The sequence below is a fragment of the Leguminivora glycinivorella genome, chromosome Z (assembly GCF_023078275.1).
Source record: "Leguminivora glycinivorella isolate SPB_JAAS2020 chromosome Z, LegGlyc_1.1, whole genome shotgun sequence".
Classification (NCBI taxonomy): domain Eukaryota; kingdom Metazoa; phylum Arthropoda; class Insecta; order Lepidoptera; family Tortricidae; genus Leguminivora; species Leguminivora glycinivorella.
This window is the reverse complement of record NC_062998.1, coordinates 53,947,833-53,974,296: the sequence shown is the minus strand read 5'-3', so window position 1 is coordinate 53,974,296 and position 26,464 is coordinate 53,947,833. Positions and strand designations below refer to the sequence as shown.

Sequence of the window (26,464 nt, the reverse complement as noted above, 5' to 3'; positions counted from 1 at the left end):
TTTCTAGTGACAGCTGTCAGTGACATTGACAGTCTTGATACCTATACCTGTCGCTTCGTGTTAGGCAAATGTTAAGTATTTTATTAAATAAATAAAATGAAAGTATGTATTTTGCGTCTGTGTAATGTTCCCTGCAAGAAGTCATGATAAAGGAAATGGATGACAGAGATGTCGTATGGTTAAAAGGACCCATGGCCCGGCGAGGCATGCTGCGAGAGCGGCATAACAAGGCCGTTGGTCCGAGTGAGTAAATGTACTAATATTATTTAGTTCCTCCATTTCTTCCTACTTACTCTTGTACTTACTTAACAATGACGGCTCATATTTCAATTTTTTGACAAGGCGTCATGCCCCATGTTAAAATATCCAAGTTCTAATTATCTCTTTGTTCTAATTATTATAATTCCACACTTGCAATTAAGACCGTTATGACCCCCGCTCTCATTTGGTCCTCAATTATTTAATAAACTGTTTGCATTATGTACCAGTGTGAATAATGCTTTCACTGACAAGGAAAAAATAATTTTATTTTACGTTTCAGAATCTAACGTAATGAATTGAAGTACAGAAACTGCAATTAATGTATTCTTCAAACAACAAGCATGATTAGAATGTATCAAAGCCACATTATATCAGCCTATCAACCTCGATTGAAGACCAGTGACATGGGCCATTTGTTCAACAGAATACATATGTACATATGTAATATGTTTTAATACAGCATTCTCATGACATGAATTAAAGTGAGATCAGATCAAACCACAGATCATGTTGTGTAAGTCTTGTGTATTTTTGTATTTACTGAACACATTATTGCTTTAACTTAGAATATGTATATATACTCATCCATACTAATATTATAAATAGGAAAGTGTGTCTGTCTGTTTACAACTATTAAATGATTGATAATGGTTACATATGTTCTTATGACTTAGTGGATAACTAAAACTCTGAACTCAACTCTTAAACTATGGTTTTTTTTACTTTTTTTTAAAACAATTGTATTTATATTTTGATGCATAAGTAGGTAATTATCTCTTTTTAGTACTCATAGTTCCTTAGAAAGCAACTAAAATAGGAGCTTCTTATTCAATAGAATATGTAAGATCATTGTTAGTTATTTACTTTGTTTATTCGGTAAATATTCGGCATTGCCACCAAATCATTTGGCCGAATGCGAACATTAAAAAACTTGCTGAATACTGAATATTTACCGAATATTCGGCCCATCTCTAATATATTTAACCATGTAGGCCTTGTAAAAAGTACTTATGAATAGTTGTTTACCTACATATTTTGTTAGTAAGCTAATTATTAGATTTTGTTTTCAGGGTTCCATACCAAAAAGGAAAAAAAAACCCTTATGGTGTGACTCTGTCTGTCTGCCTGCCTGTCACATTCCTAAATATCTCAGGAACTACTTAAGAATATAACAAGAATAAGAATAGTTTATTGATATTAAGAAATAATTGCAATAAGGTATATTTGTCCTGTAGCCCCAAACGTGGCAGCCAAAATGAAATGAACATAAGCGTGCATGCGGGCGCCTATAGTTAAGATTTTCAACCAGTTCTTAATAACGTGTTTTGCTACTAAAGGGGACTTTTTAGATATGTTACAGGCTTTAAATACCGAGTTGTAAATACGCGGATGCAGAAAGTTAGGAAAACGTTTAGCAAATACTGTTTTCTGTGTCCGAATACTGTGTGTGGTGGGAGTAGGTATTTGAATGGTTCTATTTCCGAGTAATGTGGTATATTCTTCAGAATTTATAGTTTTTCGATGTATGATAATGAAACGCGAAGTATCAGTAATTTCTTCACACTGAGGACGTCCACATCCATATAAAGGGTCACCATTGTAAACCATTGGGGCTTTCCAAGCATGACTTTTAGCACAAACCTTTGGGCCCTTTCAAGGGGTAGAGCTAGTGGAACCATCCCACACGCCAATGCAGTACGACATGATCAATTCAGACTTTTCTGACTCTTGCCGATAGTACATCAATGTGTTTTTGAAATTTAGGTTTTCATTGAGTGTAATGACTAGGTACTTTACTATTCTGCAGTTGCTGACTACATCACATGTCCTTTGAGAGAGAGTTGTTGGAACATCTGTAGAATTGTCACAGTAAAGTTTAAGGTTTCGTCGTGTACTGGGGGCAAAAGCCGTTTTATGAAAACATAAATAAGTATTTCCTTTTAAAGATGTTAAGAGAGAGCAGGTTGTCTGCAAGCCATTGGCGATCAAAGATAAACCTGACTCAGCTACAGCAAAGCAATCAATTTGAAATTTGGCATAGTTATGAACCTCTACAAATTGAAAGTATTATTTTTAGAAATTTATTAATGTTAATTATAGAAAATGGCCAAACTGAACGGGGGGCACGTCCGTCCGTCTGTCCGTATGTCCGTCCGTCCGTCTGTCTGTGTGTGTGTCTGTCTGTCAGTGGCATCGTAGCTCCTGAATGGATGAACCGATTTAGATTTCGTTTTTTTTTTAAGCTGAGTTAGTTGGGAGTGTTCTTAGCCATGTTTCATGAAAATCGGTCTACTATAATAACTTGTGATTGTCTAAAGCCGTAGGTTGCAGGTTCGAGTCCTGTTGGTCGTGTAAATTTTTCCTTTAATTTAAAAATATGCTATTAATTGATATTGATGTTATTATTCCACATTTTTTTTACATTAATATTGAATTGTTGAAATATTAGGTGTAATATTATACGGATTTGTACCTCCAGGACCACCAAGTTGAATTCCTAAAATGTTGGATTTGCAAAAAGTTGAATTTGTAGGATGTTGAATGTTAAAATGTTGAATTTGCATTCTGTTGAGTTATTTTTATGTCCAAATCGCATAAAGTTGAATTTGCAGCTTGTTGAATCCTAAAATGTTGAATTTGCAGAAAGTTGATTTTGCGGTATGGTGAACCCTAAAATGTTGAATTTCCATAAGATTGAATTTGCGGTAGGTACCTACAGGGTGTAGCAAAGGTCCCGAGTGATACTTTAACAGCTGATAGGGTTACTAATGACCCTAAGTGTGATACAAGTGAAAAAATTTCGTAGTTCGAAAAAAATGAGTTTCGATTTTTTCCGCTTAAATAGCAATCAGGGTATTGACCTTGTCGGCTGTTGAAGTAGGGTACATTGCGGTAATTTCGAACGTCGTCTAATTTCGAAAGTCACATAAAAATCACCATTATTTCCATCATATCAAGATTCCCCTTTCGAAATTACCCGAGCATTTCTGTATGTCGAAATTATCTCAATGCACCCATATTTAAACTTTTTTATTTATTTATTTAAACTTTATTGCACAATACAGAAGTATAAATGGCGAACTTAATGCTTTGAGACATTCTCTACCAGTCAACCAATGGGCTAATATACCAGAAAGATTAAGTAGGTCTTTAGTGTTAAACGGTATTTGGTTTATTTGGTAATTTTTATGTGATTTCTTCAAAGAAGCGCGGACTCTTTTAATCCTAATAGCCTGATAGGAGAAAGGAACTGTCCCAAGATTTGTTTTCCATTCCGTTTACTATTCATAGCTATATCGGTAATGGGATGGACAATCCCAAAAATGTCTGGAAATCTTGGGACAAATTTTTTCTCCTATTAGGACCAAAAAAAATTACCCATGTTAAAAAAAGATTCCAGGAATATAAACTTGACTTCCTAAAATTTTGAAATCCCGAAAATGTTGAAAGTATACATTTTGAGAATTCATCTTTTTAATCAAACGCACTTACTCTAAACCCTCTAAAGTCTAAATTCATGTTATTGGGTACAAAAAAACAAGTACAGAGGATGTCTGAAAGTAATTTTGAAGTGCGCATCAACGGTAATGTCCTGGAACGTGTTGAAGAGACTAGAAACCTGGGGCTTCTTATGGACGAGGAACTAAGGTTTGAAAAACATGTGCTCTGTGCGGTCCGAAATTGCTTTTATAGACTTAAGCTACTTTATAGAATAAGATACTTCCTTAGTATTGAGCTTAGGGTGAGGTTATGCGATGCACTTGTTCTTTCACAGTTTGATTACTGCGATACAGTATATGGGCCACGCCTTCTGTCGCGTACTCAGAGATTAATACAAAGAGTGCAAAACGCCTGTGCGCGTTATTGTTTTGATATCCCTCCACGAGCGCATGTAACGCCATATTTAAATAAGAACTCCATTCTAAAAATGTCCACGCGGCAAAAGATCCATTTAGCGTCGCTTATGTTCGGCATTGTTCACCATCAGATACCTTCGTACCTTTACGATAAGCTGACATGGGCGCACAACTCCAGATCCTCAGAGGTTAGGACGTCTAGGTACCTGCAACTTGTCTGTCCTCGTCATCACTCAGCGGCCTTTCGTGGTTGTTTCCAGTACGCTGGTATGAAGATCTGGAATGACTTGCCTCCACCAATCCGTTCGCTGAAGTCGTTAACTGGTTTCAAGTCAAACAGTCGTGCGCACTTTTTACAAATTCAAACGGAAACTTTCACGTAGCATGTCTTTCACTTACACATTTATACATTCTCACTCACTTATACATTTTCACTATACGAGTACCTACCTACTTTGTTTTCTGTGGCAAAAATTTAAATTTTGAACTGCGGTTCACTAACACACTTGGTATTGTTGTCCTACCGTCAAAATATTTTATAAATTCTTCTGTTTTTTTTTTTGTAACGGCTGTTGTGTTTCTTATTTTTTATAATTTGATTTTGTATGTTTATTTTAATTATTCTCTTGTTTTTTTTTCTTAATTGTTTTTATGTGTCGTTGGCGTACGTGCCGCCACTAAACCTAGGTCCTCACAGAAAACCAGCGCTGCGGGTTGCCGTGGCACCATGCTGAGTGAGGGTCCTATTTAGCGTCCATTGTATGTTTTGTTTGCATGCCTTCTTCTTTTTGTGTGTACCATGTTGTGACGTTAAATAAATGAATTCTATTCTATTCTATTCTATATTTCAACGTTATAAGAATTCAACATTTTGCCAAACTGAAAAAAATCAACATCCTGGGAAAGTCAACATTTCGGGATTTCAACATTTTAGGAATTCAACTTGGTGGTCCTGGAGGCATTTGCCGACATACGTTTTGATATATTGTAAATACTAACCCTAAATGGCATGTTTACTAACTTTCTAAGGATACCCTGTTTGTCCGAAATAATAGTTATTTGTTATACAAGGGGGCAAAGTTGTATTTTAACGCCGAGTGTGGAATTGAAAAACGAGCAAGTGAAAGGATTCTATAGTTGAACCACGAGCGAAGCGAGTGGTTCGAGAATAGAATCCTGCACTTGCGAGTTTTTTAACACACGAGAAGTAAAATACATTTGCACCCGAGTGTAACACAAAACTTTTCCTCTCGCTATAGCGAGGAAACTACAACACAAAAAATGCGTTTATCACTGCTTCCAGTAGTTCCACAGGTGGTAAATCATCTTTATCACTAGATTCACCTACTTTTACCAATTTTAAAGTAGTTAATTTGACTTTATTCAAGGCCAAATTACTTTACCCACTAGTGCATAAAATGCGTTTTTACCCGCTGGTATTAAAGGACAAAACACGTGTTTCCGAGCTAGTGAGGGGAAAAAGATTTTATTAGGTATACAGATATTGACCTATACTTCCCGGTCTGAGTGGGTTCATTTGAGCTGATATTTAGTTTCAGGCTCATACCCAACAAAAACGAAGTGAGCAAATGCATTACACTACACCTTTCCTATTTTGAAAGTCAGACTAAGGTTCAAATCAGAATAGCAGACACTACATAGTTAAATTTTTTGGTCATGTAATATAATAATGGCCACTGTATCTGATAATTATTATTAAGTACATATTTATTTATTTTCCTTTTCAGAACATTGGTGTTCCGGACCTGTGAGAGGCATGTGCAGACTTGCAGAGCTAAAGGCAACCTACGGAGGCCCTGCTGACACATTACTAAAATGTAAGGTTTACACTGGGCAAATGGTGCCCTTACTTCTTGTGCCGTGGGAAGCAGGATAAACCAGCCCCTCTAGCACAACTTGCCTTGTCGCGTGCGAGTCCATACTTGAAGTCGCGCTTGATGTATGGACTCGCGCACTGTTCTTACTGTTTCCCAGATCTGCAAATTTTTATAATTATATGCAGCAGGGAATAAAATCTGTGATGTTAAAACACTCGCTCTAGTGCTTAACAAGCTCTTTTGCATTACTTTAACATCCGACATTCTATTTCAATATACCTTTTAATATTAAAAGAGGCAAAAGCTATTAAAATTTAAACTCTTTGGCTACCAAAGACGCTAAAATGCTTTGCGCCTACAACCCAATATTGAATTGTAAATTGTCAAAAAGTTCTCCTCAAACATATCAACCCTGATTCGGCTTTCGCCAACCAAAAATCGCTCATTAGTATGAACATGCGTACGGGCCGTACGGCTGCGTTCAGCGGCGATGACGCATAGGCGACTTTATACTAACGAGCGATTTTTGGTCGGCTAGCGCCGATTCCGCGATATGTTTAGGGAACCCTTCTTGTCTCGCAAATTTCAGACACTTTGGTAGTCAATAATTTTGACAGAAAATCCCCGGACTGACCAACGGCAAAGTGCCCCGCCACGCCGTCTCGGCCCCAAACGTGCGTCCGAGATCCGCAAGCTGTTCAACCTGAGCAAGGAGGACGACGTAAGCAGCCATGTCGTCAAGCGCGTGCTGCCGCCCAAGGAGGGCAAGGAGAATGCCAAGCCCAGATCAAAGGTAACTGATGGTGCAAAATCACACAGAAATTATCCTATCAGAGCTTGGAAAGGGTGAGCTCATATAACATCTTCATGGATCTATAATCTTCAACTAAAATATATAATTCAACTTAAATACATTTAAATATGAATGAAAATTTATTAAAATGAATAGTACCTATGTTCAGTAATAAACTGAGTTTTATTAAAAACATCTTAAACAATGTGTTAATTCTTATTAAATTAATTTGGTGATGAGGTCTTAGTGGCTCAGTTGGCAGAGAGTTGAAGTATCGCCCAGGGCTACTTAATTTTTCCTCTTTTACGTTTAAAAATGATATTTTTAACCGCCAACGTTTTTCAATTTGTCTATATGTTTCTTTTATTTATTTTTTAATATTTGTTCCACGATATCTCCGTCGTTACTGGACCAATTTTTTTTTTTATTGAATGTATATGCATACAGATTGTTCACAATTTTTTCAGAACCCAGTTCTGATGATGGGATCCTGGAGAAATCGAGGGAACTCCTCAAATCTGAAAGGAACACATATGGTGATTTTTGTGTTTTTAAGGAACAGCATGCATTTACGTACGGAACAGTGACATTTGGTGCAGTGGAACCGCTGATGATGGTCAGAACGGAACTCCTCAAATCTGTACGGCACGCTTATAGTGACTTTGGTATTTTTATAAGAACAGCATGCGCTTACGTCCAGAACAGTGACATTTGGTGCAGTGGAACTGCTGATGATGGTCAGAACGGAACTCCTCAAATCTGAACGGCATACTTAGTGACTTTGGTATTTTTATAAGAACAGCATGCACTTACGTCCAGAACAGTGACATTTGGTGCAGTGGAACTGCTGATGATGGTGAGAACGGAACTCCTCAAATTTGAACGGCATGCTTATAGTGACTTTGGTATTTTTATAACAACAGCACATTGACATTTGGTGCAGTGGAACTGCTGATGATGATCAGAACCAAACTCCTCAAATCTGAACGGCACACTTATAGTGACTTTGGTATTTTTATAAGAATAGCATGCATTTAAGTTCAGAACAGTGACATTTATTTAGTTATGTTTGTTACGAATATTGAGTTTTCAACTTTTCAAATCAAATTTTGTCTTCGATTTCTTATAATCAGATTCATGAGGAATTGTTGAGGAAACTCCTCAAACCTTAACGGTATATGTCTGTGGGCCTAGTGAAAAAGGGTATAACTCAAATTGACTCGGTGAAAAAGGTCACAAGTCCGAGATGGGACTTGTGCCCTTTTTCACCGAGTCAATTTGAGTTATACCCTTTTTCACTAGGCCCACAGATGTATATTCATTTGTATTGCCATCAAATAATTAAAGTATTAAAAGCAGTTTTAGAAAATACCTATACATTTCTACATATCATTATTTTTAAAATCGGGACTTAATCGCGTATAACTACATATTAAACTGACCTCCAACGTTTCAAGGACGGCGTTGTCCCCGTGGTCTCGGAGAAGACTGGCTTGAAATGACATCAACACCTTCTGACAGCCGCGCGAGTTTTTCGAACTACCCGCACTTGGTTTTGATTATCAACTTGAACTGTTTGCGCACTAGGGATGTTACTCTGTCGACATACAACACTGACGATATTCGATTTAACGACTGTCGATATTATTTTCGGCTTACACTTATTAATGACAGGATTCCATGTGGATGAGATCCTAAAACCTTCGTCCCGATTGAAATTGCGATGTTTTTTGATTTCAATGGCTTCACGCACTTTTCTACTGTAGAAATGGCGTTCCGTGGAAAGGACTTTAGGGTCATGTAGTTCGATCCAGTGGTTTGGCCCTGACTCTAACAAATGTTCAGCCACGGCAGACTTGTTGACCTGACGATTTTTCACAGCCGCGATGTGCTCCTTTACCCTTTCTTCTATGGTGCGCTTAGTTTCTCCAATGTAGGAGCTACCACAACTGCAATCAATTTTATAAACGCCAGGTGATTGAAACGGTATAACGTCCTTAGGTGATCTTAGGCTTCCTGCAACTTTGGATAATGGCGTGTACACCGTCTTTATAGAGTACTTTCCAAGTACTGTACCAACCTTATCCGTCACACCTTTAACATACGGCAGAAAAGCCGGTTGTCTGGACACCTCAGGACGTTTCCCCCTTGCCTTCCGTCTAGGTTGCCACTTTTTATTCTTGTACCCGTTCCTTCTAAGCACCTCCTGAATATGTGACAACTCATCCTTCAAATATTCAGGGTCACACAGATCATACGCTCTATTCACCAGCGATGAGACAACTGACTGCAGGTGGCGCGGGTGGTGGTGAGAAAGGGCATTCAAATACCTGTCAGTGTGCGTAGGCTTTCTGTAAACAGTGTGAGTTAGGGTTCCGTCCACTCGACCAATCACTTTCACGTCTAAGAATGGCAAACTGCGCTGTGATTCCAATTCGTACGTAAACTTAGTCCTTGGATGAATAGAATTAAGATATTGGAGAAGTTGCTCCACCTCCTGCTTACCACCCTTCATAATACAGAAAACATCATCCACATATCGCTTCCATAACTTCACTGCCCAAGGCTGCAGATCTACACTGGCCTCGATATGCTCCATCCAGATGTTTGCCAGAACCGGTGCCACAGGACTACCCATGGCAACCCCATCAATCTGGAGGTAATGTTTTCCGCGATACAAAAAGTAGCTCCCTTCCAAGCAGTTCCTCAGCAGCACCATTATTGTCTCCGACATGCCACTATCGCTCAGTTTCCTTCTGACAACTTCTAGACATTCTTTAACGGGAACATTGGTGAAAAGTGACTCCACATCAAAACTCACCATTATCTCATCTGGTTCCAGCGTTACTTCTTTGAGGATGTCTATAAAGTGACGAGAGTCCTTCACGAAAGACGACGTACCACCCACAAGCGGCTGCAACACCGATCCAACATGCTTTGCAAGATCGTAAGTGGGAGAAGAAATCTGACTCACGATAGGCCGCAACGGCACGTTTGTCTTATGTACTTTAGGCAAACCATACAACTTAGGCGGTAGCACAATCTTCGGTTTGTACAAACGATTGAAAACGTCTTCCTCGAAAATCTCTCTGCAGTCTCTGATGACAGCCCTAATGCGACGAGTAACCCTAGCAGTAGGGTTGTACGAAACAGGTTTGTACACAAGATCGTCATCCAGCAAGTGTCGTATTTTACCATCATAAGCCGCTGTGTCCATCACTACTGTGGCATTCCCCTTGTCAGCCTTTAGTACTAAGATATCTTCATTATTCTTCAGATTTCTAAGGGCTATCCTCTCCTCTGTAGTGGTGTTACTCTTTGGCAGTTTGGCTCTCCTCAGGATAACGGCAACATCCTGTCTTAATGCTTCCGCGTCACACGACGGTACCTTATTGCGCGTTATGGCCTCCAGAATAATGAAGATATCTTAGTACTAAAGGCTGACAAGGGGAATGCCACAGTAGTGATGGACACAGCGGCTTATGATGGTAAAATACGACACTTGCTGGATGACGATCTTGTGTACAAACCTGTTTCGTACAACCCTACTGCTAGGGTTACTCGTCGCATTAGGGCTGTCATCAGAGACTGCAGAGAGATTTTCGAGGAAGACGTTTTCAATCGTTTGTACAAACCGAAGATTGTGCTACCGCCTAAGTTGTATGGTTTGCCTAAAGTACATAAGACAAACGTGCCGTTGCGGCCTATCGTGAGTCAGATTTCTTCTCCCACTTACGATCTTGCAAAGCATGTTGGATCGGTGTTGCAGCCGCTTGTGGGTGGTACGTCGTCTTTCGTGAAGGACTCTCGTCACTTTATAGACATCCTCAAAGAAGTAACGCTGGAACCAGATGAGATAATGGTGAGTTTTGATGTGGAGTCACTTTTCACCAATGTTCCCGTTAAAGAATGTCTAGAAGTTGTCAGAAGGAAACTGAGCGATAGTGGCATGTCGGAGACAATAATGGTGCTGCTGAGGAACTGCTTGGAAGGGAGCTACTTTTTGTATCGCGGAAAACATTACCTCCAGATTGATGGGGTTGCCATGGGTAGTCCTGTGGCACCGGTTCTGGCAAACATCTGGATGGAGCATATCGAGGCCAGTGTAGATCTGCAGCCTTGGGCAGTGAAGTTATGGAAGCGATATGTGGATGATGTTTTCTGTATTATGAAGGGTGGTAAGCAGGAGGTGGAGCAACTTCTCCAATATCTTAATTCTATTCATCCAAGGACTAAGTTTACGTACGAATTGGAATCACAGCGCAGTTTGCCATTCTTAGACGTGAAAGTGATTGGTCGAGTGGACGGAACCCTAACTCACACTGTTTACAGAAAGCCTACGCACACTGACAGGTATTTGAATGCCCTTTCTCACCACCACCCGCGCCACCTGCAGTCAGTTGTCTCATCGCTGGTGAATAGAGCGTATGATCTGTGTGACCCTGAATATTTGAAGGATGAGTTGTCACATATTCAGGAGGTGCTTAGAAGGAACGGGTACAAGAATAAAAAGTGGCAACCTAGACGGAAGGCAAGGGGGAAACGTCCTGAGGTGTCCAGACAACCGGCTTTTCTGCCGTATGTTAAAGGTGTGACGGATAAGGTTGGTACAGTACTTGGAAAGTACTCTATAAAGACGGTGTACACGCCATTATCCAAAGTTGCAGGAAGCCTAAGATCACCTAAGGACGTTATACCGTTTCAATCACCTGGCGTTTATAAAATTGATTGCAGTTGTGGTAGCTCCTACATTGGAGAAACTAAGCGCACCATAGAAGAAAGGGTAAAGGAGCACATCGCGGCTGTGAAAAATCGTCAGGTCAACAAGTCTGCCGTGGCTGAACATTTGTTAGAGTCAGGGCCAAACCACTGGATCGAACTACATGACCCTAAAGTCCTTTCCACGGAACGCCATTTCTACAGTAGAAAAGTGCGTGAAGCCATTGAAATCAAAAAACATCGCAATTTCAATCGGGACGAAGGTTTTAGGATCTCATCCACATGGAATCCTGTCATTAATAAGTGTAAGCCGAAAATAATATCGACAGTCGTTAAATCGAATATCGTCAGTGTTGTATGTCGACAGAGTAACATCCCTAGTGCGCAAACAGTTCAAGTTGATAATCAAAACCAAGTGCGGGTAGTTCGAAAAACTCGCGCGGCTGTCAGAAGGTGTTGATGTCATTTCAAGCCAGTCTTCTCCGAGACCACGGGGACAACGCCGTCCTTGAAACGTTGGAGGTCAGTTTAATATGTAGTTATACGCGATTAAGTCCCGATTTTAAAAATAATGATGTGTAATAATCGTGAAAGTTTAAATCAGTATTTCTACATAATCCAACAATTCGCAAGTAGCTTTCACAAGAACCCCAAAGGCGGCGGTTTTTTTTCTTAAAAATTATGTTTTTAAATTTCAGGCACACCCGGCGTCGAACATAGAAATAACAACCAATCTAACTTTGATTTCGCTACTTCTGCCCGAGGTAAATATCGATCCTCTTACTCACTTAATACTAGTACCTAAGTGTAGGTATTCATTTGTACTTGTGGTAAAGCGCTGGTGGCCTAGTGGTAAGAGCGTGCGCCAATCCGAAGTTGCGGGTTCGAACCCCGACTCGTACCAATGAGATTTCGAAACTTATGTGCGAAATGTCTCTTGATATTGGCCAGTCGCTTTCCGGTGAAGGAAAACACCGTGAGGAAACCGGATTAAACCTAATAAGGCCTACTTAGTTGTTACTCTTTGGCTTGAAAGGTCAGATGGCAGTCATTTTCGTACAACTAATGCCTATCTCAAACCTGAACGGTACCTATACGTATATTGATTGTATTTGGTTACATAGCGAAAGTGATGCTTAAATATTTGCCAATTTTAACAAATGTTAGTTGTAGGATATGGGTTAAATTGTCAAAACTGAAGGCTAAAAGTTTTAATTTTGTTTCGAGAATATATTTATTCAAAAGACAAAAGTACAAGGTAAATATAGGGTACTAGCTTGTGCCCGCGGCCTCGCTCGCGTTAGAAAGAGACAAAAAGTAGCCCATGTCACTCTCCATCCCTTCAACTACCTCCACTTAAACAATCACGTCAATTCGTCACTCCATTTTGCCGTGAAAGATGGACAGACACACACACTTTCCCATTTATAATATTAGTATGGATATGTAAAACTAGGAATGTAAACTATGTAATGTGGAAACTATGTAAATAATACTAGGAAGTTATGAAGGCCGTACTACACTTATTGAAGAATTAAACTTATTTTTTGAATAACTCGATAACATTAACAGTAAGAGTTAAAACACTAGTAAAACACTCGTTTCTTAGAGAAATTTATTGTATTTGACCAAAAGATTTGTATACTAATTACCTACTATCATAATTTTGTTTTTCTTTTTTCAGTTTCGACCAAACGTGAGGTGATTCTTGAAGTCAAGAAACTTCAAACGGAAATTAAACGTATACGCAAAAAGGAGCTTTCATAAAAGCACCGGTTGGAAGAAGCTCACCAAATGTCCAACAAGTCTCTGCGTACCAAATCTTAAAGAATATAAAGGCCCTGTGAAACATAATTCAAAACACCATGAGTTATGACAGAAAGCGATAGATGTTTTAAAGACAACAAAATTTATGAAAAAAGTGAATCAGGGAAATTAAATTCAATGTGTGCGTGTGGATGAGCACCCTCTAAAAAAAAAAACACGCTGATCATTCACTCATTAACAGGTGCTCACTCAGTTCTCACAAACTACCAACGAAAACAGTGAATGTATTCATTTAACGTTTAATATTATATACTTACCAGCATTTAGTAAAAAATATGCCAACTTACCTCTATAAATTGTAGATCACCTAGTGACGTAATTGTCAACTATTTTGAATTTCGATCATTAGCAGCTGTTTAATAGACGCCATTTTTGTTACGCATACTACTACAAACGTATACATACATTATATACGCACACAAACAAATATTATCGGCCGACAACTGGCGGGGGCTCCCGGCATGCCAAAAAATGTCGGAAGCGTCCTGCCGATATCGGGTGAGCGTCAGGACCCCTGGATCACTACAGATATTTGATGTTTAGTACATACTAAAATTTAGTACCTATTTGATACTATTTGGTACCTGAGTACATATATTTGGTACCTCCACTGATATATAAAAATCAAGCGAATAAAGTGGCCAGACATTCTGACGTCAGGATGTCTGGACCATTTTTGGTTTACATAGTTCTAGACGTGTTGTCTACTAATTGATATCTTAGTCAATATTTACTACCTATTTGAATAGAATAGAATAGAACTCATTTATTCAGGCAACACATCAGTAAGTACAAATCAATTAATAAAGTAGGATAAAACACATCAAACATCAATAGATAAAATAGGACAAAAAGTTGCACAAGGTAAAAAGTACTAATAACGATGTGAGGCCTAAAATGGTCTCCACTCAGCATTGCAGATGACACTCAGCATTGCAATTTTTTTGGCGTACCAGAAAAAAGTTATGACTGAATTTAAGAGCCCGGCCGTGCCGTCGAAGTATGTAGCGCCTGTCAATAGTATAGATGCAAATCCGCCTGCCCTCCTGCGCGCGTCAACTTAAATAGGAATTTAGTTTTAAGCACTCGCACATCATCTCTACTACTGACTAGTGGCATTCATATAGTCGAAATATATAAGTAATTAGTGTAATTACACTAGTTTTCCATTTTCCTCCTGAGAGACCTAAACACGTGGCAACAGTTGGGCAAATTCTAGGGGGGAAATAGCATAAACTGTTATAATTAACAGCGTCATTGGTAATATTGGTATATAGGATGTATTTTGATGATGTGGACCAGTCTATGGTCCACGAGCTCCGTTATAAGGGTTCATCATATAAATAAACCACTGCTTTCGGTAACATTTGTTTTTGCATCGATTAGTGTCAATTATGAATTAAGAATAAATACAAACATCAAATCAATCATCTACTATCAGTACCTACAACCACAATGCCGCCAAATCTGCCATACAGCTCTACTCATAATTACACTAATTACTTTTATATTTCGACTATATTAATGCCACTAGTCAGTAGAGATAAAATAAAAAAAATAAAAATAAATATTATAGGACATTCTTACACAGATTGACTGAGGCCCACGGTAAGCTCAAGAAGGCTTGTGTTGTGGGTACTCAGACAACGATATATATAATATATAAATACTTATATACATAGAAAACATCCATCATTCCATCCATGACTCAGGAACAAATATCTGTGCTCAACACACAAATAAATGCCCTTACCGGGAACCGCGGCGTAGCAGGCAGGGTCACTACCGACTGCGCCAAACCGGTCGTCCGGTAGAGATGATGTGCGAGTGCCTAAAAATAAATTCCTATTTAAGTTGACGCGCAGGAGGGCAGGCGGATATGCCTCTATTCTTTTGACAGGCGCTACATACTTCAACGCCACGGCTGGGCTTACAACTTTAAATTCCATCATAACTTTTTTCTGGTACGCCAAAAAAATTTGAAAAAGATATATTGACAGGTACCAAATAGGTAGTAAATATTGACTAAGATATCAATTAGTAGTGTTGTCTAGAACTATGTAAACCAAAAATGGTCCAGACATCCTGACATCAGAATGTCTGGCCACTTTATTCGCTCGATTTTTCGATATCAGTGGAGGTACCAAATATATGTACTCAGGTACCAAATAGTATCAAATAGGTACTAAATTTTAGTATGTACTAAACATCAAATATCTGTAGTGGTCCAGGGGTCCTGACGCTCACGATATCGGCAGTTCGATGGTGCCTCGGACAAAAACTGTTGTAGGAAAGTGTCATCGGCATTATATCCGCAATTTTTGCGTTTTATATCGTTTTTTAGTAATAGTGATCTTATATCGTTTTTTAGTGATCTATTAAATACATAAATGAAGACCTGGAAGCGCATAAATCTTACATTTTACATCCTTCCTACATCCGATATCGGATCGGATAATGTGAAAACGGCCTAAGGGTTCCTAGTTGACTACGGAACCCTAAAAACGATTCTGAGCAGCGTACTTCTAAACAAATGACGTACGAGCTGACTGGCGAAACTTGACCAAAGATAATGATGCCGGCCAAAGCAATTATGTTTGTGGTTGGGTTTTAAAGAAATGTCTGCAAAAAGTCGTCAAAGGGTGTCCACGGTGTAGGTACGCATTACTTGACAAGTCGCCAAATGAGAAAAACGCGTTCATACAGGCAAAAGAATATAAAAATAAAAAATTTGCCATCCCAGCTAGGAGTTAGACAAGAGGTACAAATAATTGCTGTCCTTTTTAAGGCAAAATGTGCCAAAATTGGCACATTTGTATCATAAACATAATGCGCTACGAGTAGGTATTACGTGTTTTTATTTTGCTCCATGCTGCTACGTGCGGTTAAACAATGACTTGCCTCGTTGTAAAACAAATGACTTCTCACTTCTAGCACATCTCAGACACTGGCGATCAAAGAGGCGCGTTCCTAGCACACATTCTAAACTCGTGTAGGTGAACGCGTACTATGCTTGTGTGAGTAAGATATACAGGTTGACGGTTCGCGTTTTTGACAGGCGGTAACTGTGAAGTAACCGAGAGGGGGTGGGCGGTGCTTTCAGCGGGGAGCAGGAGTGGCCATACTGTACGATAGTACTCTTTATTATACTGTGCTTCTAGGGACCCTATGAAAGAAACAAATGGAATTTCATTTCCTTGATTTACTTTAAAGTGTATTGTAAAAATAGTGTCATTTACTTAAGACGATACAGGAGGGGTCAATTCTTCATACAAACGCTCTCGACTATTTCCTCTCTATTTTTTGAAAACAGAACAATGATTTTTTCAACACAGATTATTATTATTTTTATTTGTGTCGGAGCGTTTTGATTTTTTTGTTATTATTATTTTTAAAGACGCTGGAGCCCATCCAAAATTTCCAAAAACGGCGTTATTGATTATGACGCAAAAATGTGTGGTATTCAAAATTGGTAACAATTAAGCAAAAAAACTAAACGGTCCGACACAGATTATTTCATTGTTATTCAGATTTCGTTTCGATTGATTAAGTTTTGAAAGAGGAAACAGTCGAGAGCGGAACCTCGATTTCAAAGATTTTTTCGCAATATCTTTTAACTGAGTTGTTCTCATTGGACAATTTTTTTTTCGATAAATCTAGTTAATAACACTAGTATATAATTAATTGAAATACGGTTGTACTCACGTTATTATATCGCTATTGCTGCGACATGTTTCGGGCCAATTCGGAGGCCCCTCTTCAGGCGTATAGGAGTTCACGCGACGGCTAGACTCCGCAAACTGAACGCGCCGCTCGCCGCTCCGCCCGCTGCGCGCGCGCTGATAGGACGGGGGAGGGGGGCGCAGAGCAGTCTGCTGCTGTAGTTGTTGTTCGAGGCCATTGAAATCGGACGCCGCCCTAATTTCAATTGGGACGGAGGCTGGATGTTGCCACCAGCATGGAAACCGGTAATACCTAATGTGAAGCAGAAAATATGTTTTGACAATCGTGTGGACACAGTGAGTGCAGTGTGCTTACCTCCATCGGTCGACACAGCCGCGTTACCAGAACTCTACACAACAACTACAGCAGCAGACTGCTCTGCGCCCCCCTCCCCCGTCCTATCAGCGCGCGCGCAGCGGGCGGAGCGGCGAGCGGCGCGTTCAGTTTGCGGAGTCTAGCCGTCGCGTGAACTCCTATACGCCTGAAGAGGGGCCTCCGAATTGGCCCGAAACATGTCGCAGCAATAGCGATATAATAACGTGAGTACAACCGTATTTCAATTAATTATTTGAATATGTCTCACGGAAGTTTAACGTGTACACTAGTATATATTTAACTATAGTTCCCAAATTGAAAGGGGGGCTCCTTTTAATTTTATTATTTTCGCTCCTATAGCGTCTTAACTAATATCCTTACTAATGCGCAAAGTAGTACCTAGTTTACTAATAATCCATGTCGAAACTTTAGAGGACAGTATATCTACTTGTAATGTACAATACACGTGCGATTAGATAATTCGTAACTGTTGTCGACTTACAAGTTACAACGTTCCCTATTATTCATTTTATGTCACTCGTGTAGATTTCCCCTTTTTTGCACTTGTATCGTAAATAACTAATAATGTTACTACATTTGATGTCACTTGTCAGTTTTAGTATAGGTTATTTTTTACACATTGGTTTATGCTGAGAATGCGTTTACTCTCAGCAGAAACATTATATTGTAAACGAATGATGGTTGTATATTTTTGAAATATTTAATTAAACAGTGTTTACGAGTGTTTAGTGGACACATCGCCTCGTGATGTGTAATGAATGACCAACCTAGCACACTTGTATCATATGAAATAAAATTCAATGCATTTGTTTAACATTATGTACAGATATTTAGGGTGGTAATATCATTAGTGTTATGTGTGTCCAGATATGTCAATACATTATATGCAATATGTCCTCTATTATAGGATGTATATAATACTAACTTTTGCCCGCGGCTTCGCTCACGTTAGAAAGAGACAAAAAGTATCCTGGGTCACTCACCATCCCTTCAACTATCTCCACCTAAAAAATCACGTCGATTCGTCGCTCCGTTTTGCCGTGAAAGACGGCGAAACAAACAGACACACACACTTTCCCATTTATAGTATTAGTATGGATAAACGAATTCTTAAATATACCTGGCAGGCAACTATGGTCGCGCGATAAATGATAAAACATGTGGCCGCCCCTGTCTATATATATATATAGATGTTTTATCATTTATCGCGTGACCATACTTGCCTACGTGGGCTAAATACTACACCCGGGAAACATTTCTATTTTCATCTAAAAAACTATTGTGTTTTTTTTACAATGCCAAACTGATTTGATAGATTCGTTTTCATTTATACTCAAATACACTTTTGTTGATTACTTGATAATCCTATAGCAATAATGACAGAGGTAATTAGGTACCTGGGCCATTTTTTTCAAAGTTGTCCACCCCGCTTTTTTGTAACATGGGTATTTTTTACGCGATTCATACTCAGAATCGAAAGCTCTTTCGATCCTGATAGGAGAAAATAAAGTCCCAAGATTTCCATACATTTTTTTCGAACCTTCCATTCCGTTACCGCCATATAAAATGTATGAAAAAATGGTAACGGAAGGGGAAAAAACTTTGGGACACTTTTTCTCCTATTAGGAATGAAAGAGCTCGTGATTCTGACTGGAAAACACATAAACATTTCCAAATCCAAAAACAAAGTGAGGCAGACAACTTTGAAAAAAAAATGGCCCTCCTACTTTTAATCTCCTTTTCTGTGATTTTCATACAAACTTCTAGCCCTCAAGTTTACCGGCTATTGTTGTTATTGTTATTGGCTATTACCGACACATTTAAAGGGAATTGCACTATACTGTGGTGCATTTTCATGCATTCTATCTGTGCCTAGTATACATTAAATATCACACTATATTCATATTCTTCATAGGTCCACAATTTCAAACCCCCCCCCCCCCCCCCCCCCCCACAGCTCAGCTAATCTAAAAGAATTCCCTGTTTGGTTTTTGGAAAAAAATATAGATATTTACATAATACATGTATGGTTTACTCAAATATTCCCTTGTACTTTTCAATATTATAAATGTGTGTAAATAAACTGTTAAGTTTAAATTATGAGGTATTAATTATATTTTCCTTCCTTATTATTCCATCCAGTAGGTACCTATTCAAAAAGCAACTCTATTATAATTATCTCATTGAAATCTTGTTTTGTATAACTTGTTATTGTACAACTTACTTGTAATTATCATATAATACCTAATTGCTTGCCAATATATATCAAGGAAATATTATAATATAGTTGTTGATTAATATGGGTACTAGAAAAATATCAAAATCGATGTAGCAAAATTTATTTGATCCTGTTTACATATTGATTGGTGTTTAGTGTGATTTCATACATTTGTAGCAAATGTATGAACTCATACTAAACATTAATCAATATGTAAATAGGTCCTATGCGCCACTTTGACGTTAATGACTTTGGTTTGAATTTACAGATGGCGCTTCAAAATGACACCAAAAAATTCCACGAGAGGGCTCTCTTTCTCATATATATTATACTACTCTTTGGTTTACGGTCGGCCGCATAGGACAACGAACATCGCGGAGAGTTATCACCGCACCCTTTCAAGGTGCATGGGAGGCCCGGCTCCTAACGCATGGTCCTTTACGCGTAAGAAAAAACCTTATATATAAATAGGTAGCCATAGAAGTCGAGTAAGTAGTTCAATTAAGTTGCTGGTAAATAGTTATCATAAATATTTATACTTATATGTTGCATTGTAGAAAATTAGATTTCTCAAAAAAAAAAAATCTCAAAGAATATGCCAATCATAGTATTCTTCAACACACTTTCTCACAACAAGGACATTATTAAACCGTTTTTAGGCTCGTATATAAGTCAAGAAATTATACACGAGTAGCTTTTGATCATTACATTACTGGACTTAAGCTATAAGTAATAAGTGGCGTACCTACACGAAGGGAGGCCTATGCTCAGCAGTGGGCGATTAATGGCTGAAATGATGATGATGATGTATAAATTGTATAATTGTATGATAATATTGATATCTCTCCCGGCCGTATCCGACCATGGTGACTGTTTTCAACTCCTTTGTTGATTACTCACGTAGCCGATTTTATTTGCGAAAACCCGTGCACACGACGGGCATGACAGCACACCGTTAAAATAATTATATGGAATAACCGCAGGTTGGCGTTGTTGTTTTCTTAGCGACAAAAGATCTCCACACAGGGCGGTCGGCGGCTTGCTTCTCCCAGAGAAACGGGTCAATGTCGCAGCTCTTCATGTGGCGTTTAAGCACATCTTTATACCTGAGGAGTTGCCCGCCATGCTTTCGCTTGCCCTCCTCTAGCTCCGAGTAAAAGATGCGCTTAGCCACCCGACCCTCAGCCATTCTTGAAACGTGGCCGCCCCAACGAAGTTGTCTTCGCATAATATAAACTTCGATCCCACCTACTTTGGCTCTCCGCAAAACTTCGGTGTTCCGTACACGATCGGACCAGCTGATCTTTAAGATTTTGCGAAGGTATTTAAGGTGGAATCGGTCTAATGCGCGGATGTGGCGACGATATACGGTCCACGCTTCAGAAGAATACAAGATATTAGGAAGCACAATCGCCATGTATATGGAGATCTTTGTCGCTAATGTTAAGTCATGTGAACGGAAGACCTTTGCATCCAGCTTACCAAATGCTGCAGCAGCGGCACCGATTCGGTTGTTTATTTCAGTGTCGAGGTCACACGTAGAAGTAACTGTGCTCCCCAGGTAACGGAACCTATCTACCTGTTTCAACACGTCCTCCCCAAGCCGGACAGTCAGTGTCTCGCGACCGCGGATGTCTAGTGACATAACTTCTGTCTTCTTAACACTGATTTTCAGTCCAAACTTGTTGCAGGACTCGTGAAAGTCAGTGACAAGTTCCTGCAGGTCACCAGGAGATTCCGCAATAAAGCACAAGTCATCCGCGTACATGATCTCTGTGATCACAGCGTACGAGACTTTAGTGCGAGCTTTGAATCTAGCTAAGTTAAAAAGACCAGCGTCAGTACGGAAACGGATGCGAATTCCATTCGACGAGCTCTGCCTCTGCAAGACTTCACGGACAGCCACAGCAAAGTAGAGAGCAAAGAGTGTTGGTGCTAGGACGCAGCCTTGCTTCACCCCACAGGTAACGGGAAAGAAGCTAGACTCTTCGCCATCCACAGCGACGCAGCACTCCATATTGTCATGCAAAAGTCTCAGAAGTCGAACGAATTTATCCGTACACCCTAGCTTACTTAGCACCATCCACAGAGCTTCACGGGGGACACTGTCGAAGGCCTTCTCAAGGTCAACGAAGCAAAAGTACAGACTTTGTCCCTGTTCCCTGCTTTTTTCCTGCAGTTGACGCAATGAAAAGATGGCTTCACAGGTACCCCGATTAGGACGGAAGCCAAACTGTGTTTCGGGTAGGATCTCTTCAGAGAGATTTATAAGGCGGTTCAAAAGAACTCTGGCAAAGACCTTTCCAGGAACTGAGAGAAGCGAAATACCGCGGTACGAGTTACAATCCGCTCGGTCACCTTTGTTCTTATACAGGGCCTTAATACGTGAAATTTTAAAGGCAGATGGAACCTGTTCTGTTCTAATATTGATAATCCAATGAAGTTGAGATAATTTCAAGACAGAGAGACAATTTCAAATATTTTAGCAGCTAAGTCTGTACGAATAGAATTAGTGCTAACTCACCATACACTGTCGTATACCGTACCCATATCACTAATTAATATTAGCTCATATTACCTTGACACTGGCGAAATAGTACCAATAATGGACTGAAGCCATTTAATTTTATAAAACTAAAGTTTTCTCCTAGTCAAATCTTTTTTTTAAACTGTCAAAACGATTGGCTAATATGGAATTACTATGAAATACTGAGGAGTGACGTCACGGTCAATTCATTTAATCTTTCTCTTTGACTTATTAAATAGAAATTATGTTTAAACAAAACTACTGTCCATATTTTTCTTTTAATTATGTGGTGCTTTATTTCGTGCACTGCATAAAATATTTTAAGTATAGGAGACTTGCCTATTGTTGAGACGCACAGTAAGTAACTATAATATATGTGTAGTATGCTTTTAAGATTTGAGTAGTTCCCTGATGCACTTGACTGCCTTACAAAGACGGATACTCGTGAAGGGGGAGAAGGGCGCAGTCATGGGGGATATGACCATGGGGCTTCGGTGGAGCCTAGAATAGAATTTGACCATACAACCCCTGAGCAACAAAAAAGAAAGAATGGGACCTGGGTCTCTCCCTGATCATAAAGATGGATCCGCCTATGCTATTTTAGTTAGCGCTTTAGTCTTAGTAGAATTAGAATGTATCTTAGTGTTAGATATTAGTTTATTTGTAGTAAAGATAGTAGTGTTTTTTTCACAGTTGCCGTTTCACTAATCGCAGAAGTGTTTATTTTCTACAGAGCGTAAAAAGTGAGTATTCATTTAAGTAAATAGTAGTAGGTTATGAATGTATGAAGTACGTATGTTAACTATTACTTCCAAGTTCAGGTTGTCGCTAATGTGGTCTGTCGTGTCGTGTAAGTATATCTGATCTCGTCCATTTCAACTTTTGAGAATCGATTCGTATTGTACAATATAGGCCGGCTATTGCCGTCAGTCTTAAAATTATAATCTGAAAAAATATTATTTTATAAAAATCAGATCGAGTGCACGCGGAGTTTCATACAATTTCGGGACTGTCTACATACACTCTTGTTATTTAAGATTAAGTACTCAGATCAATCTGACAGATTGCATACAAGTTTTTTTTAAAGATTATGAATTGTAAGGCTGTCTGTTGACGGTCTAAGGGTACCTAAACTTAAAATGTTAAATCCAAATATAATTTGACTACGTTTTATGATTTACTTATTTATATTTGTATATTTACAGAAAGAATGGCAGAGAATTTTGCCAACTGTCACGCGAGAAGGCAGGCACAACTGAACGGGGCCGCGCGACCGACCAGACGTAATCGCGAAGCACAACTCGTCCGAGCGACGGCAGTCAATAATAACATGCGGGCTCTGGAAGCCGGCATCATCACGCTGCGATACTTCCTGGTCGCCGTCAGCGCTCGCATAAACGTCGGCGAAGTGGTCGCAGACCCTGACGTCCCGGAGATGGCCGAGGAGATCGAGGTGGCGGACTGGGCCGAGGAAGTGCCCGACGCCGAGGTGGAGGTGTTGCTGCCCCCCGCGCCCGCGCCCCCCGCGGCCTCCTCGCCCCCGCCCCCGCCGCCACGCGCTGCGGTATATGCCTGGAGCAGCCACCCACACGCGTGCTCATACCTTGCGGGCACGTATTATGTGACCCGTGTCTCGTGGGAGTACAGCAGGCTTCCGGAGCTAACCGATGTCCATATTGCAGGAGTCATATTGGCTCCTGCATTAACATATATTTATAAGGTGGGTCTAGATTCTTTTTTTCTTTTTTATAAACTTTATTTTTGCATGTTTTCTTCGTTTCTTTCTTGTATGGTACGCGTAAAAAAGACGAGTGGCGTGAGTAACAATTTGAGGCGAAGCCGAAAATTATTAATAAAGACGCCACGAGTGTTTTTTGACTCAGTTAAACACCGTTGCATACAATACTTTTTCTACGACCATGTACTTACTTTTTAATAGTTTTGTAAAATAACTTTCGTGAAATTATTATATTTATTTCCTATATTTTGACTTGTCGGTCTCCCCTCTGTTCCTGCCTCCCCCTGTCGCTCGCTCCCCCGCGCCGCCGCCCGCCCCGGCCGGCGCCCCGTGGCCCGCTATAAGGCTACCTAACAATGCTTTAAGATCTATTTATTTATTTCAAAAATAGTGATACAGCATGACAGTATTTAATACTAAATCACTGCAAAACTAAAAACAAGTACAAAACATTTTTTATACATGATAAACTGTTGAAAGACGTACATCCATCCTCTCGCAGAACCTCAATAATTCGTCGCGTACAGCACTCCATCTGCCAGCAAATAAATCGCACTCAAGTGCTGATGCTAAGAGAGCATTCAGGAGGGGCAAAGGGCGAACAAGAGGAGATTTTCTGTGAGACACGGTTCGCGATACTGGGCCTACAAATAAACCACGATCACGAGGCCGGAAATTGACTCTGGTCGGCATAGGGACATAAAGGCGCAGTAATTGCGCTACGAGTTCAGGACAGTATGATTCACCTCGTATATCGTATGCGTGGGTGCGCAGGGCGCCGAGCGGGGGCGGGCATCCGCCATGTAGGGTTTCAACGATCTATGCACGACACTGTAAATGACGAATAACAACACAGGAGTAGAAAAAATATGAAAAGGGGGGAAGGGGGTGCCTCGGAGAATGAAACTCATTGTTTTTATATACCTTTCAGGGGCGAAGGGGGCCAGTGACGGTCTAGCGCCGTCGAGCCGTGGGCTCAAAAGCCTATGAATAATGGAACCCACATTTGGGTAAGATAAATTAATGTTTTTTTTTATTATCTCTAAGTGCCTCGCTTACTGTAAGAGTGAAGGAACGTTCACACAATATAGTCATAGATAATAAATTAATATTTTATATAAATATTCTATTGATATTTATACTTTAAATGATGTTAATGATATAATTTAAATTGTATAGAAATATTCCTTTCCATTCTTGTAAAATTGAATTAAGTTTATCATAAACGTGATGGTGAATATAAGTACAATTTTAGGTCAAGAACTGAGCGACGGCAATAGGCTGACCGTCGAGCCAAGGGCTCAAAAGCCTAACCGTATGACAGAGTCCTAAACTAGGTTTGAATAATTCAAATTATTACTTTGTATCAGCTCTACAAATCAGTTTTCAACAAATACTAAAATAATACTTGAAATGGAATTTCAACTTAATAGATGGAGCACGCGATTGCAGCCTTCGTGAAGATTTCATTAAACAATGGAACTGAGTCAACTGACAATCAGATCATCAATTTTATCATCAGTATGGCAAGGGTAAAATCAACATTTTATCTAGTCTTCTACAGATCTACGTTTTTAATACATGAAACTATCAGTTACATTTTACATAGTAAAACATGCTTAGATACTTTGCATATTTGCTTCCAGGAAATTACGAATGACTTAAAAACTGTTCCTGATAAAATCTTTACAGAAGTTGATATAAATATAATATAAAGTTGATATTAAAATAATATCTTATTGGCCATAATTATCCGGAAAATGACGTTATAGACATTTTCGCGAAAAAAGATTAACAAAACTTTTTTTTAAATAAGGTCAGTGTCGGGAAGGCCCAGAGTAGACTGTCTTTCTACCCAGAAAGACCGTCTACTGAATGTAAATTGTGTATATATATCTATCACTTCTTACACGTCCGAAGATATACTAGTTTTCCATCCTTAATCCATTGGTCTTCAATAGATATCCCTAGGACGAACACTAGTTAACAAAAAACTTTAACTTAAAGTTTTTGTTATACAAACTTTGCCCAGTTGTATTTTAACGCCGAGTGTGGAGTTGAAAAACGAGCAAGTGAAAGGATTCTATATTTGAACCACGAGCGAAGCGAGTGGTTCGAGAATAGAATCCTGAACTTGCGAGTTTTTTAACACACGAGAAGTAAAATACATTTGCACCGAGTGTAACACAAAACTTTTCCCCTCACTATAGCGAGGAAACTACAACGCAAACAATGCGTTTATCACTGCTTCCAGTAGTTCCACAGGTGGTAAATCATCTTTGTTTCTAGATTCACCTACTTTTATCAATTTTAAAGCAGTTAATTTGACTTTATTCAAGGTCAAATTACTTTACCCACTAGTGGATAAAATGCGTTTTTACCCGTTGGTATTAAAGGACAAAACACGTGTTTCCGAGCTAGTGAGGGGAAAACATTTTTAATAATAAGCAAGCTTTATAAACGGTATTTTTTTACAGGCGCCGCGCTGACAAGTCGCAAGCCATCGCTGAGTCGCTCGTCAATATAAGGACTTCCACATACTTATTAATTATTCTATTTAATACTTTTACGACTCATTGTGAACCATATGATAGTTTAAATTATTTTATATTTACAGGGACCATGGC

The 26,464-nt window shown here is 39.3% G+C and overlaps 1 protein-coding gene across 5 annotated transcripts; it reads left to right on the top strand.

Annotated features, from left to right (window-relative positions):
- The first annotated feature begins 52 nt into the window (after positions 1-52).
- LOC125240947 lies at positions 53-26,464 on the top strand. 5 transcript variants are annotated; one of them, XM_048149150.1, is made up of 10 exons: positions 53-243; positions 542-775; positions 5,867-5,956; positions 6,546-6,749; positions 19,841-20,016; positions 23,305-23,819; positions 24,769-24,847; positions 25,093-25,174; positions 25,271-25,369; positions 26,315-26,464. In XM_048149150.1, the coding sequence occupies exons 4-7, from the start codon at positions 6,688-6,690 to the stop codon at positions 24,793-24,795; spliced, it is 780 nt and encodes a 259-aa protein (XP_048005107.1). In that variant the 5' UTR covers positions 53-243; positions 542-775; positions 5,867-5,956; positions 6,546-6,687; the 3' UTR covers positions 24,796-24,847; positions 25,093-25,174; positions 25,271-25,369; positions 26,315-26,464. The 5 variants fall into 5 exon arrangements, 4 of the variants coding, with proteins under 4 accessions (XP_048005107.1, XP_048005108.1, XP_048005110.1 ...); XM_048149151.1 differs by lacking the exons at positions 53-243; positions 542-775; positions 5,867-5,956; positions 6,546-6,749; positions 25,093-25,174 and adding exons at positions 13,185-13,476; positions 22,793-22,842; XM_048149153.1 differs by lacking the exons at positions 53-243; positions 542-775; positions 5,867-5,956; positions 6,546-6,749; positions 25,093-25,174 and adding an exon at positions 13,185-13,476 and having other exon boundaries at positions 19,841-20,005.

Excerpts from the sequence above, each read along its gene's own strand:
- LOC125240947 (XM_048149150.1), top strand. The coding sequence starts at position 6,688 with ATGTCGTCAAGCGCGTGCTGCCGCCCAAGGAGGGCAAGGAGAATGCCA. Across the intron at positions 6,750-19,840 it reads ATGCCAAGCCCAGATCAAAG|ATGGCGCTTCAAAATGACAC; the intron begins GTAACTGATGGT and ends TTGAATTTACAG. Across the intron at positions 23,820-24,768 it reads CATTAACATATATTTATAAG|GGGCGAAGGGGGCCAGTGAC; the intron begins GTGGGTCTAGAT and ends TATACCTTTCAG.